General features: G+C 45.2%; 1 protein-coding gene across 2 annotated transcripts in view; it reads right to left on the bottom strand.

The window, feature by feature from the left end:
• Positions 1-14,356, bottom strand: part of ITGA10 (integrin subunit alpha 10) — a 57,934-nt gene that overhangs the window by 30,651 nt on the left and 12,927 nt on the right. The window contains exons 3-5 of one of the 2 annotated variants that reach the window (XM_053370120.1): positions 8,615-8,726; positions 2,974-3,083; positions 1,950-2,038 (exon numbers count right to left, since the gene is read on the bottom strand). In XM_053370120.1, the coding sequence (XP_053226095.1) occupies positions 1,950-2,038; positions 2,974-3,083; positions 8,615-8,726 (311 nt within the window). Of the gene's footprint in view, positions 1-1,949; positions 2,039-2,973; positions 3,084-3,647; positions 3,671-8,614; positions 8,727-14,356 lie in introns of those variants that run through there. The other variant, XM_053370121.1, reaches the window with a different exon arrangement.

Here is a 14,356-nt window from a genome sequence, read left to right as displayed (position 1 = left end):
GAAAAATACGGTAAATAGTTTTAACTGGGTTTTGAATAAATGTGCAGCTAAGGGCTCATCCACAATTACCTTTTGCCCTGTGCTTCCTAGGCACAGGTCTGTGCTTTAAAGTGCTGTGTCCAAACACACACACACACACACACACACGGCGCTTTCCTCATGAAAACCCACTGTATCGGAATAAGCGGCAATTTGGGTTTTCCACTTTAAAGAGCTGTTTCGCGGCACAAAAGCAAGTTTGGATGACCCTAATTGTTACTGTTTTGAATTTTATTGTGTTATCGCCTTCCTTAGTGAATGCTGCTTTTTTTTAATAGAGTAGGGGACACCGGGGTTGAGTTTAGGGAACCAAAGGGGAGATAGCCCAAACAGGTTTGGGAATTTCTGGTTTAAAGGCCAGTTCTTGCACCAGTGACACAGATTAAAAAACAGGGCTTGTCCCCGATAAAGAGGGACAGCTGGCACATATGTAATTCATTATACAGGCTGTGGAATTCCAAGTTTCCCAGTGCAAAACTTTTGAATATTTAGTTATTCATTCCATTTTTTCACAGGTCCCATCTCAGGAACCCTTGTCAGGGCTGCGGGACTCAGCCCCCATTACCAACAACTGCAACTCCCCTGTGTTTATTTGCTGCTTTGAAAGGCTGTCCTGCTCAACCCGCTTTCGGGGCCTCGCTGCCCTCAGGCCAGCTTCAAACAGATGCTCAGGCGGGCTTTGAGAGTAAACAAGAGCCTCACCACAAAAATGCCAGCCAGCCAAGCAGCAGCTAACGGGCCTCCTCTGCTTGCAGGGAACGCCCAGCCAAGCTGCCCTAGATACCAGCCACAGCCTCCCTGGCCAGCTGTTCAGGGAAGGAATTAAGCTCCTTTGGGTGTGCCAGCGTTGGCTGCAGCTGTGATCTTTACAGGCACACCTCCATTAAAGAAGGGGCCCCCCACCCCGCTGTTACTTGCAAGTCTTTGGCAGGCAGAAACACGACAAGCAGAGCTTTCACAATCTCTGCCTTTCCATCAGGGGCCACGTTTGAGACTCTGCACAATGGTTCTCCCAGGTTGCCGGTTTCTCGTTTTCAAGGCCACGACCCTGCTACGCATTAAATCCCCTTGCTTAGTAGGAATTAAATGGGTTGTTTGTCCATTGACAACAACGAACTTGTTGTCAGTCATGTGACAATAAAATTGCCGTAGCTATCATGAGACACGACAAAATAACCACAATAAGTATTCTTGAAATACACTACTTTAAAAAATATAAATAGATCCTGACTATACCCAAGGCAACATTTTTGTCAATCTTGCTCCATTCTGCTACTGAATTGCCTTGCCTGTTGGTTTTCAGCACACCACACAGCTCCTAAAAGACATAGGGGCTTTGCTGAGACTGGAACACTACCATCAAAATCCCTAATTTTTGTTTCTTCACTCTGCTTTTCCAAAACACACCCTGCATCCTGTTTGCAGGATGCAAGCATGCACTTCTTTCTTCCCTAGTAAATGAACTGTTCTATGTCTTTTCATTATCTTTGGTAAAAATGACAAAATGTTTTTTGCAAAGCCAGGTTGCAAAACCCTCCGGCTACCACAAATTCAGTGCTTGAAGCATTGTATGCAAGGAACAGGACCAGCCTCTTAACTGAAGACTGATGGAGATATCATATATAAACTGATGCCCCAGATGCATGTGAATCTATCCCCCAAAAGGCAAAATACACATACCAAAATAAATGAAAGACAGACCAAAATGGCAGACACCCCCTCTTTCAAACAAACAAACAAAACTTCATTTTAGAAATAAAATATGGGGCCATGTGGGGGACCCTAGCCTTATGGTTCACCTGGCTTCCATTGAAATAATAGCAGCCTTTCCTAGATCTCATTTTTGTGCATCTGTCTCTGTTTGTGTTTTCAATTTAAATACAGAAAAAGACACCGCAAATATTGCTCACCACAAACCCGTCATCTTTGTTGGCCACAAGCGACATTCCAAAATGCATGTTTTTGATTTGCCTGGAGTTGTTCTGCAGGGCCATGTCACCTAATTTTAGTTCACAAGAGGCCAGCAAGAGGGTGGGGGAGGAAGAGAAGTAAGAAGAGGAAGTGGAAGGGGTGGGGGGGGGAAGGACACATACAAAAATATGAGCCTGGCATCGGATCATGGCTGGGACTGGAATGAGAGGTAATAGCTACCCTGCACATTAAAACACTCCTCTGTGATGCATGCCTGCCCTTGCCTCCCCCAAACCCTCCATGAATTCTGCTGCAAGACTCAGGATCACACCCGATTTATTAAGGATGGTCACAGAAGCCCTGAATCAGGGAACCTGAAGATAAATCCAACAGTGAGCTGTTCCTGCTGTCTCTGCTCCATCTCCCTTCCAATTCCACAATTCTATGAGTCTATGAATCCAGGAACACAGTGCCAGCATGAACAGACCATGCATGCTTAACCCTCATGGAGACTTTGGACCAGTCACTGCCCACTACCCCTGCGCCAGCTGATCTGTGCTTTCCGCCTCTGAGTTTTCTGTTCTATTACTCTCAAGGCATGCCTTGTTCTGGGAGAAGGGGAGTCAGGAATGCTTTCAAGAGACACTTCAGTTTGTTAGCTGTCTATCCTCTGCTGCTCTCCCGGTATTTCCTAGCTTCTCCCCCCTGCAGCCTCTGAACTATGACCTTCTGCAAACCACTGTTCTAAATCTATACTGTCCTCCTCTTCTAGGGAAGGTGCAGGAAGGGGGGGCAGTTCCCACAATTTCTCCTCAGTCCAGCCCCTGACCCCCCCAATTTTTGGAACATCTTAGCTTACCTGCTGTGCCTCATGAACTTGCAACTTCTAGACTCATTTTTGGGACACTGTGCTAACTTATTGAATAAAACCCTTAAGCCATCCAATCCCAGCAACAGTATGAGTTCTGAAACTGATGGGGCAGAGGCAGGCAAGTACTTCCCAGCAATGACATCATTACTTACCTATGTTGACTTTGGCGCACGTTGAGTTGTTCCTCTCTCCCACAATGCACTTGTAAACGTCACCTTTTCTGTCATCTGCCGTCCCATCCCAAGGTGCCCCCACCAGCATCCTGTAGAGATTTCTTTATTTCATTAAATGTATAAACCACTTGACTATAAAAAGAAAAAGAAAACTCAAAGCGGTTTACAAAAAAACTCAATAAAACACAGTTTAAAACAGCCATTCATAACATTCAAATAATAATTAAAATCAACGGTAAGCTAAAAAAAACATGTCAACATTTTGGATAGGCATGTCTAAATAAACATGTTTTCAGCAGGTGCTGAAAATCTTGCCTGATGCCATTAAATGATTTAAAAGTCACAGTAACATGAAACCATGCCGATATTTGTATATTGTTTTCTGGAGTATTGTGGCATAATTTTGCAGGTAAAACATGGTTCTTTGCAACGGGAGTTTCACATGGAATTAGGAGCCATGGGTTCATGTCACTGACTGATTCTCTGGCTTTTAAGGGTTATAAAAACACTGTCAATTGCTGCACCCCATGTAGCTTTTAAGGAGCTGCCCCAGAAAAGAGGAGAAGGAGACAGCGGCCCTATCAAGCAAGTAGCCATCCCCCTCTATTCTAGCACTGTATCTGTAAAATGGTAGAGTGAATGTGCTGCATTACCTCGCAGGATTGTTGTGAGGGAAATCACATCTTGCAAAAAAAGAAGAAGAGTAGTTCGGATTTATTTTTTTTGAAAGCACCGTATTACTATTACTGTACTGAAAACTAGATGATGAACTGTGGAATTTGGCAGGGCAGAGTTGGAAGGAGGTTTGTGCAGGAGAGAGAAAGGGAGGGAAGAGAAGAGGGAGGCCCATTTCTCTGCATTTCCTTCCTCCTGCTCACTTTACCCCTCTCTCATTCCTCCCCCCACCCTTCATTTTGTCCATCCCCTTTCCCAGGGGGTCCCAAAAACTATTCTCACCACCTCATCTACTCACTCAATGATTCTGGAAAGAAGCTGGAGAAAGGAAAGGGAGGCATCCCTAATACATTACTGGCACACCGACCCCCAAAGTGTTGGTTTTGGAGAACCCACTTCTTGGTTTGGGGAGGAGATCGAAAGTGTTTCCGACACACTGCCCCGCTTTCTCACTGAAGCCAGTCCCCCCAAGCTCAGCAGCCCCATCGCCCACTCTGAGATGCCTTTTCCACGGGAAACAGAGTGATCATGTGAAGCTTTGCATCTGATTCCTGGATTCCTCATCGCCAGCAAGCTCACAGATTCCTCCTTCATTTTCGTAATACGATGGAAATATATTATGGGGAAGTAGGGCATTCCCCACAGTTTTCCTCTGAAGGTGCTGCCTGGGATTTAGCGTATCACACCAATGTTCTATCATATTACAATATCTGGAGGTATCAAAAGATGCAACTGCGTGTCAGCCCCACTCCTCATCAGTGAGATGAATTCAGCAGGCCAGGTTGCTCACTGGGGCAAGATGGTTTGAGTATATAACACCAATCCCCCACATGATGATCAAGGGTCTGGAAACTAAGCCTTATGAGGAGTGCTTGAAGGAACTGGGTGTGTTTAGCCTGGAAAAGAGGAGGCTGAGAGGAGATATGATAGCCATCTTCAAATATCTTAAGGGCTGTCATCACAATGGAAGAGTGAGCATGCTTGTTTTCTCCCACTCTGGAGGTTCGGACTTGAACCAATGGCTTCAAGTTGCAAGAAAGGAGATTCCGACCAAACATTCGGAAAAAAGAACTTTCTGACAGTAAGAGCTGTTCAGCAGTGGAACAGACTCCCACGAGAGGTGGTGGACTCTCCTTCCTTGGAGGTTTTTAAGCAGAGGTTGGATGGCCATCTGTCATGTATGATCTAGTTGAGATTTCTGAATTGCAGGGGGTTGGACTAGATGACCCATGGGGTCCCTTCCAACTGTACAATTCTATGAGAAAACCCAGAGCCTGTGTTCATCCTCTGAGGCCCTTCTTCATGTGCCCCCTCTACAAAATGTCTAGAGGGTGGCAACACGAGAATGGGCCTTTTCTGCAGTGGAGCGGGGCGCACCGTGGGGCCTCAGGAGTCTGCCTGCCTCCTTCCACTCAGCCGCACTACAGCTGGGGGGGGAGGCAGGGGGCGGACTATTTGGGCAGTGCGGAGCCTGCGTGTGCCGAAACAACTGCAGGCACACTGCAGGCCCTGCGGTGAGTGTCACCCGGCATTTTGTCACCCCCCTCAGTGGTGACACCCAGGGTGGCCTGCAGCTACTGCACCCCCTTCCTTCACCACTGTGTAGAGTACTCTCCCCAGGGAGGCTCGCCAGGCACCTCCATTACATATCTTTAGGCACCAGGCGAAAAGGTTTCTCTATAACCAGACCTTTGGCTGATTAAACAATTCATGGCCTTTTAAATGTGTCTGTGGGAGGGGGTTATTGGTTTGTTTTCTTTGGGGGGGTTGTTAGGTATTTTGTGATCTTATTTTGTATTTTTACGTTGAAACCCACCCTGTGCTGTTGGGAGTTTAAATGCATCAGCGGAAGTTGAATTGATCACCACAGGAGGAGCAGACTTTAACCTCCTGCAGGAAGCAGAAAAGGCCCACCAGCTTGGACGGCTTTAAAGAGGATGGGACAAATTCATGGAAAAGGCTATATCAATGACTACTAGCCGTCACAGCTATGCTCTGACTCCAGGAAATGTTGCCAACCGTTCAAGCAGTTCTTGCAGCTGCGGTTCCTGCAATGCAGGCGGCTGAACAAGATGATGACCTCTTAGGTCCCTAACCAACTCTGCAATTTTATGCTTCTACGCAGCTTTAACAGTGTGGATAGCACCAGCAGAGAATGACAAGCATTATCTCCAAGCTGAGAAACCTTTCTACACCACAAGAGAAGGCCTGGATCAGTTGGCAAACCTTAAGGTAAAGGTACCCCTGACCATTAGGTCCAGTTGTGGCCGAATGGGGTTGCGGCGCTCATCTCGCTTTAATGGCCGAGGGAGCCGGCGTACAGCTTCCGGGTCATGTGGCCAGCATGACTAAGCCGTTTCTGGAGAACCAGAGCAGCGTACGGAAATGCCGTTTGCCTTCCCTCCACAGTGGTACCTATTTATCTACTTGCACTTTGACGTGCTTTTGAACTGCTAGGTTGGCAGGAGCAGGGACTGAGCAATTGGAGCTCACCCCGTCGTGGGGATTCAAACTGCCGACCTTCTGATCAGCAAGTCCTAGGCTCTGTGGTTTAACCCACAGCACCACCTGCGTCCCACACTGAATCCCATTTTCAGGTCAAAAGCTCAGGTCTCCCTGATAACATAAATTCATGAGACATCCCATTTCCAACTCCCCCACAGCATCATTTCAAGCTAAGGAGGCCAGACATCTGGTGAACCCATTCAGCAGGACAGCCTCCATGTGGCTCTGAGCCATCAGGGGACGCTCCAAACACCCACCAGCAGCTATGGCGGCTGCACACAGAGGCTCTTCTTGAGTGCCTCTGTGTTTCATGTGATCTTTGGACCCAGTTCCCTGGCCACCCTTAATGGCAGCATATGGAAGTCTGGCATATACTGAATTTCTTCTCCATCTGTGAATTATTCTCAAGTGCACGAGTGCTGCCAACAGTTCCCTTTTGTTCTTTTGTTCTTTAACAAGTCCAGCGGATGTACAATTGGGGTAATCATTGGTGCAGCTCGGAATTTCCCTTTCTGATTCAGGACTGACGCAGGACTGAGGTCTGGAAGCCAGAGAAGAGGTGGAAGCTACCTCAGAGGAAAGGCAGAAACGAGCAACAGGGGGCTGTTTTTAGACCTGCATTTAGGCCTCAAGGGTGTGGTGCGGGAAGACAGATTTTTGAGGTACCACAATTTGTCAGGAAATCATTGCCTGTTTCATTCCTTAGATCCTTGGCCTCAAAACCTTCATTCAAATAGTCTCCCCGCCCCCCTGCCACTAGAAAAGAAACGCTGAATGTTTCAGTACGTACCCTAGTCTCTGTTAAAAATTCCACTCAAAATCGCCCCTTAGAGATATATCTAGGGATGCTTAAGGAATCATCTTTATAATTATGATGATCATGACTATTTCAGTTTATTACCTGGGTTATTGACCACTAGGTTCTAATGTTATGAGAGGGGGGAAAGCTTTTCTCTAACCGCTTTCTCCACTCCATGTGTAATTTTATAAACTTCTATCATGTCACTTCTTTTTTGCCTTTCCTCTAAATTAAAAAGTCCCAAACGTGGCAACCTTTCCTCATGGGAGAGTCACTTCATTCCTTTGATGATTCTGGCTGCCTTTTTTCTGAAACCTTCTCCTGCTCTACAATATCCTTTTGGAAGGGAGGCAATCAGAACTGCACATAGTATTCCTAGTGCAGTCACACCACAGATTTATATAACGGCATAATGATATTGGCAGTTTTATTTTTCAAATTCTGTTCTAACGATCCCTAGTGCAGATCATTTTCAGAGTTGGCGCACACTGGGGTCAGCAGACCCCAATGTTTTCCCAGGACAGACATCGAGCTAACCAGCCTGTAATTTCAAAGGATCCCTCCAGGTTCCTTTTCTAAAAATTGGTGTTACACTGTCTTCTTTCCAGTCCACAAATTCATGGAAGGCTGATCTGAGGGACCAAGTTACATATTTTTGTTAGATGATTAGGAAATTCACGTTTGAGTTCTAGGGTGGATTCCATCCGGACTTTTGTCAGTTTTCATTGTGTCTGTTAGGCCTAGATTCATCCAGTGGCGTAGCGTGGGTTGTCAGCACCCGGGGCAAGGCAAGTAATTTGCGCCCCCTAACCCGTGGATTTGCGCCCCCTAACCCGTGGATTTGCCCTAACCCCAGATGTTGCGCCCGGTGCGGCCAGCCCCCCCTGCACCCCCCACGCTACGCCACTGGATTCATCTCATCACCGCTATCTGCCTCAGTTCCTCAGAGTCCCTTCCTGCACAAGTTAGTGTTCAGGCACTGGGAATCTGCCCTAGATTTTCCACTATAAAGACGGACGCAAAGAATTCCCTTAATAATTTTTTCCCCAACCTGTGAGAGGGTATAGGCATACTCCACTCCCTTACGTCTTGGCACTCAAAGTGCTAATTTGCCTCCCTCCTTTGGAGCAATATAACCGCCCCCCCAACCCCACAAAAAATATATTTGTAGACAGAACGGGCCTAAGACAATTTGCTCCCTGTGGTGGAGCAGGAAATCCTCCACTCACCACTCACCGCCCATCAAATTGCAGTGTCAAAGGCTAGCCAAGTTATTTTGGCACCTGAGGCCTAAAGATAATCCCATCAGCATATCTTCCCCTCCCTGGCAGCAGTAAAAATGCAACACACTTTTATGAAATAATAGCATGTTAAATTTAAAAAAGTAAGCAGCAACTAGGCTGCCCTTTCATGACACTGGAAATTAGCTGCCTGAGTCAGTCAGCTCAATTTGTCTAATAGTAGGGCCGGCCCTGGAAGGACATGTCTCCCCTCAAGTTTCTGGATAATTGAACAAGAGGCTGAGGCCGTGGTTTTAAGCTTCCACGTACATGTAAGTTTTGGTGGCAATCTATAAAAAAGAGAGGAATGGTCATATTCAAAACAGCTATTGCAGGTTAGGTTTAACCAGCCTTGACTTACCATTTCTGCCCCTGGGCTGTGTACTGAAGGACTTTGTACCCAAACTGGGCTTCCTGTGGGCCACGGAAGATCTGAGGTCTTTTCACATCAATGTTAAATGGAGTTCCAAACCCTTGAATGATTGAGAAAAGGAGAGAGAGAAATTGAGAGCATTTTTACAAATATATATACACATATTACTTACATTACTGTCACCTGATATGTGGTTTTTATTGTGAGATAGAAATCTGTTTAAATAAATAAATGACACATATTAAACATATACAGTAATTAAATAAATGACACCTTTTTTTCCTCGTGATGTTTTTTCTACTGGCAGTGCTGGTTGTATTGATACTGCTTTGAAGTCTGTTTTGATATCTGTTTTTGGTCTGCATTATATTTCATGATTTTGTTCACCGCCCTGAGCACTTTCTGTTGAGAACGGTGTAAATAATAGTGATAATTATGGAGATCTCGTGGATTGCAATACCTCAGGTTTCATAAGAATGAAGGTCACTAGAGATGCTGTAATACAGTATATGATTTTATTTATAGATACGGGCCGAGTATAAAATTGAAAGGCTCACAGCATTAACACGCCCACAGACACTCCAACCGGCCACCATTAGGTTTGGGAGTAGGCTCCCCAATGCCATCGCACTGGATTCTCACAGCAAACAAAATCAGGTATTTATGTCTTCCCAGCTCCACCTGCAGATTAGACTAGTCCTCCTTCTTTCACACGCACTTCCACTTTGAGGTGTGCTCAGTACAAACGTCACTATTCCGCACCGGGGTGGGAAATACAGCTTGGATTGAGAAAATCTGGCCAAAATGTATCATGAGCAGAAGGTCACGCAGAGGATGCATAACCCACAAGAACTTTAACGGCAGCAAACTGAACGGAAAAAGATGCTGTGCGGCAGGCTGCAAACAGCACTCCAGAACTAGAACCAAAAAACCCATGGCCTGAGTGAGAGTCGACTCAGGCACTTCCTAGTAAGGTAAGCCAGAAGGGCCAATATACACTATGCTGGCTAGGGAAGGTACATATTGGCTAGCACTCAGGCCGTCACCAATACACAGGAGTGTGGTGATTTGTATTATTTATAAGGTAACCCAAGCATTACTGAACCACTTTTCTATCTGACATCCTCCAAATTGTCTCATGGAAACATTAAAACACACACACACACACACAGAGAGAGAGAGAGAGAGAGAGAGAGAGAGAGTCAAAATATTACAAAATTACCCCAAGAAACAAGCAATAAAAGTAATAAAATAAACGGCAACAAGACCCATATTCCACAGGCAGAAACAAATGCACTGTAAAAAGACTCTTTACAAAACCCCAAAGAAGAAAGGGTTTCAGTCCTCAGGAAGAGATTTCCAGAGCCAAGGTGCCACCACAGAGAAGCCCCTGCTGCTCATACTCATCAAGCTGACCTGAAATAGGGTGTGAGTTGGAACTTCCTCTGAAGACCTTAATGGCAGTGGAGCCTAGTCCACTGGGACAACTGCGGCACAGCTCTCCCACTAAAAATGTCAAACAGGGTTTGTTTGTTTTTTAAATTCCTCCTCCAGAACTCAAAGCCACACACTACTTCTTGTCCCACACGTTTTATACTTCCTTGAAGTTACAGAGGCATTTTTGTCCATCTGTTCTCTGGCCAATCAGCTCTCTGCATCACTCAGCCAGTCCTAATCCAGAAATATAGCTAGAGGTCCTTCCTATCCATCTAAACTGGAAAACCGTGTGACTGATCAGACTGCCAGAAAGTCAGCCCTAGTAGAAAAGCTCTTACTCTGTCTGTTGCTATGGGACCTGTTCAACACAGCCACTACAACAGATGTAGGTGTCAGGAGATGCTTCAAAAGCAGCCCTCTGTGATTGCATTAGCCTATCAGAATCATACACTGCTTCTGAGCATGCTCAGAGCTGTTTCCTTGAAAGCCGCAACCCCACAGTCACCTTGACTGGACTTAACCGTCCAGGGGTCCTTTACCTTTTTTAGAGTTGTTTCTTTGAAAGCCAGAAAAACAACAATACTATTTTGATGAGCTGGGGGGGTGGGGAGGGTTTAGTTTAGTATTTGTTTTGTGACAGAGAGAGAGAGAGAGAACAAGCAAGCAAGCAAGCAAGCAAGCAATTGTGAGTCTCTTTCTATAGTAAATACCTTTTTTATCATTAAATCACCTGGCGTTATGAACCCTGTACATGAACAGAGATTATTATGCCACATTTTCAGGACTGAGTCAGGAACTGCAAATATGTTCTGCTATGCTCTAATGTGCCCTGGCTCAAAGGAAATAAATCTCCCCCAGCCCCTGGGTTGGAATTCTTTGTTTTTTAATGGGGGGGGGGAGAGAAATGTTTTGGATAATGAATAGTTAAACTGATTTTCCCCCAGAGGTTTTTTTTGGGGGGGGGTCTGCATGCAACGGGAATAAAATTTTCCTCGCATTTATATCTGTGGGTTTTTTTGGCAACGGGTGAATACATGGATTCAGAAAATTATGTCATCTGATAAGGCTCAATTTCCGAATAAGAGTTGTGGAGTCAATGTTGTGTGAAAATCATACTTGAGCCCTCGCGCATGGACCGTCTTTCTCTGTCCAAAGATGTGCAGAGAATCTGGTGGGTTGTTTTTTCAGAGAGGAGGAGACAGTAGCACTCTGCACGTGTATAACGGCACACTTTGCTAAATAACTGCTTTACAAGTCCTACTGGGATGAAAACGGCAGGGTTAAAAATTGCAGCCCTACCAGGTCAAAATATTTCCAGCAGACACTGCTTGGAATAAGAGAATTGTAGAGTTGGGGGACCCCAAGGATCATCTAGACCAACCCCACCTAAAATGCAGGAAGGAAGAGCAACATGGGATTTGGAGAGTGAAAGAAAAGAGCTATTCTAAATTCACCTATCTCTTGCAGATAGTGGACCTGGAAGCATCATTTTGGTTACTGTTTGGGGCTGCAGTTTTGAGTGGGGTGTGTGTGTGTTCTTCAACCCCCATCCCTCTCCAAAATTGCATCTCCAAAACTGGATGAACCACTAATTTGGGGGTGGTTTGATACAGCCCTATATGAAAGCAAGCATTATTTCCAGAAAACAGGATCCAAACAATTTTTAGGATATATATTTTCCTCTCTCGTGATCAAATTTCAAACTGTAAGCTCCTCGCGGGAGGGACCTACCTTATTTTTTGCTTATGATTTGACATATGTGCAGTAATTGTACTAATTATAAAAAAATTAGTCAGTCAATAAACAAACAGCTTTGTGGACGGAAACTTGTTTCTACATGTCGATCACGGGAACTCTGGCTCATGGCCTCACACCAGTGATTCTCAAGGTGAGCGGTACCATCCCCTGGGAGGCCATGGGATTATTTAGGGGAGCACAAAGAGGAAGCGGGGTGCTGGCAGGGTACCACCAGACTTTGAAAAACTGGTATCACTGGATCATCAATTTTGTTCAATTATTTAACTAAATTGTTTTAATTGGATTTTGAATAAATGTGCAATTAATGGCTACTGTTTTGAATTTGTTGTTGATAGCCTTATCTTCCATGAATTTGTCCAATCTTCTTTTAAATCTATCCAAGATGGAGCCCATCACCATCCCCAGTGGGAGCAGATTCCATAGTTTAACTGCACGCAGTGGAAGGACTTCCTTTTATCCACCTTAATCTTCCAACATTCCACTTAACTGTCAAGTGTGGGAGTTACCCTCACCCTTCAGTAGCTCACAGATAAGAATTAACGAGCAGTTGATAGATTTATAGTCCTTTTATTACAGCATCATGTTGCAAGCACAAACAGAAAACCTTCCGCAAGATTAGTTGCCTACTCTGAATCCTCCTTCTGACTTCCGCAGCAAGGAGCGCGCCAATGGGAAGTTCCTCCCCTTCTCAGCCTCCTATGTTCTCTGATACGTTTGGACCTCTGAGTCCCTGGGGAGGGGGGTTTCCACACACTCTCAGTTGATGTGTCTCCCAGCTGCGCCCTCCCTTCTGGATCTCTTGTCATTATCTCATAGCTCGGTAACTCCTCCCTAATCTGTTCAGCTTCTGTGTCTATGTATGCGTCTGTCTCTGCTTCTGAAAATGCTGGAGGTAGGTGTGGGTGTGTATTCCCCCTCCTCTTCTGAGAGGAATTGATCTGCCTGCAACTGCATTCCCCAATCTTCAGATCCAGACCATTCCCTGACGTTAACTGGATGTCCACAAGTTTGTGGAACCAAAGGGGTGGTTGCTCAAAACAGTTTGGGAACTACTCTCTCACACAGACCTTCTACCGGCATCTGCCTGCTTTGCATCTCCTAAACTTACGGCCATGTTTTTGGGAATGTATGTGCTGAGGAGGGACGAAATTTCTTTGCTCAAGAAGAAGAAAAACGATCTGATGCTTGCAGCTGCTAAAACAGCAACCCACCCACCGCAGTCCGCCATGGCACAGCCTTATGAGCCAAAATTCCAATCCAACTTTCACAAAGTTCCCAACAAATTTTGTCCGTTTCAAGTTACTGGCACAATCCCACATCCGCTCAGCGAACGCACTCTGGAGGGAAGGGAAAGCCAGGAGTAAACGTAGGCCAGTATTTGAAATTTGGACAGAGAGCTTATCTTGGCCCTGCAAAAACATTGTTTACCCTTCTGGCTGGCTCAGAAAGCCTTCTCTGTTCTCCTCTGGCAGGTAGTCATTATAAGAAGGATTAAACTGCGCCTGAGAATCTGTTTTCAGCCCTGCGGCCCAGGTGCATTTGAGACAATAGTAAAAATGGCAGTGTTCCTGATCGTGTGCAGAGTGCCTCACTTTCCCCCTTGTCTCTAGCCATGGACCACTCTTTTACACACATCTGATATCAGGGTAAAGGCAGTGGTTTAATTTGTAAAATGGAGGGGAAGACCCCTGAATGATGTCTATCCCGGCCAGTAGGGAGATGTTGGAGGTCAGCAAATCCACCTGCACATCACTATCTGACTTATTATTATTATTTTGTTAAATTGGAAGTATTAATTTATGCTGTTGTAATTTTGTTTGTTTACCTTATGATAGAATGGTTATGTTGTTTATTGGTCCTGTGTATTTGATTTTGTAATTTTTGTATATTGATTTCCTCTGTTTATTTTTATTACTTTGTTCCCAGCTCCAGGATCGAAAACATTCAATAAAGAGTGGGCTATTGACCAAACTGCTGGAGACAATGGAAGACAGAAGTGCCTGGCATGCTCTGGTCCATGGGGGCACAAAGAGTCGAACACGACTAAACAACTAAACAACAACAACATAAATACTGCAAATAAATAAATAAATGACCTGAAGCCTACAGAGCAACCGTACTATCTGATGAATGTAATCCTGCTCTCCAATTGCTGCAGTTACTCCATGGCAAAGGAAATGCACTCTTACACACTGGAAATCTGGGCTTAGCCAACAATACATACAGTACATAGCTGATTGTTGGAGGTCCTTCATACGAATTGTACAAATTGCTTTCCATATGAAAATGAGTATTAATGTCCCTAGCATTCTGCTTGGGGCAAAAGATAACATGGAAGCAGTCGAAATCTATTTGTTGGAAATAAGTTTGCCAGTGTTTTGCTTTTGTCAGCAAGGAAGGAAGAAAAACAGAAGCAGGTAGCGTCAAATTCATCATCGCCAGTATCTGAGGGAACGATTTCCAGAAACAGAGATCAGCAGCAATAGTCCTGCCCTCCCAACGGCAGCTCAGAATCTGGCAAAGCCCTGGAGAAAA

Source organism: Podarcis raffonei, chromosome 16 (genome assembly GCF_027172205.1).
Source record: "Podarcis raffonei isolate rPodRaf1 chromosome 16, rPodRaf1.pri, whole genome shotgun sequence".
In the NCBI taxonomy this organism is placed as follows: domain Eukaryota; kingdom Metazoa; phylum Chordata; class Lepidosauria; order Squamata; family Lacertidae; genus Podarcis; species Podarcis raffonei.
The sequence above is the reverse complement of the archived record's forward strand: the minus strand, read 5'-3'. Positions and strand labels throughout refer to the sequence as shown.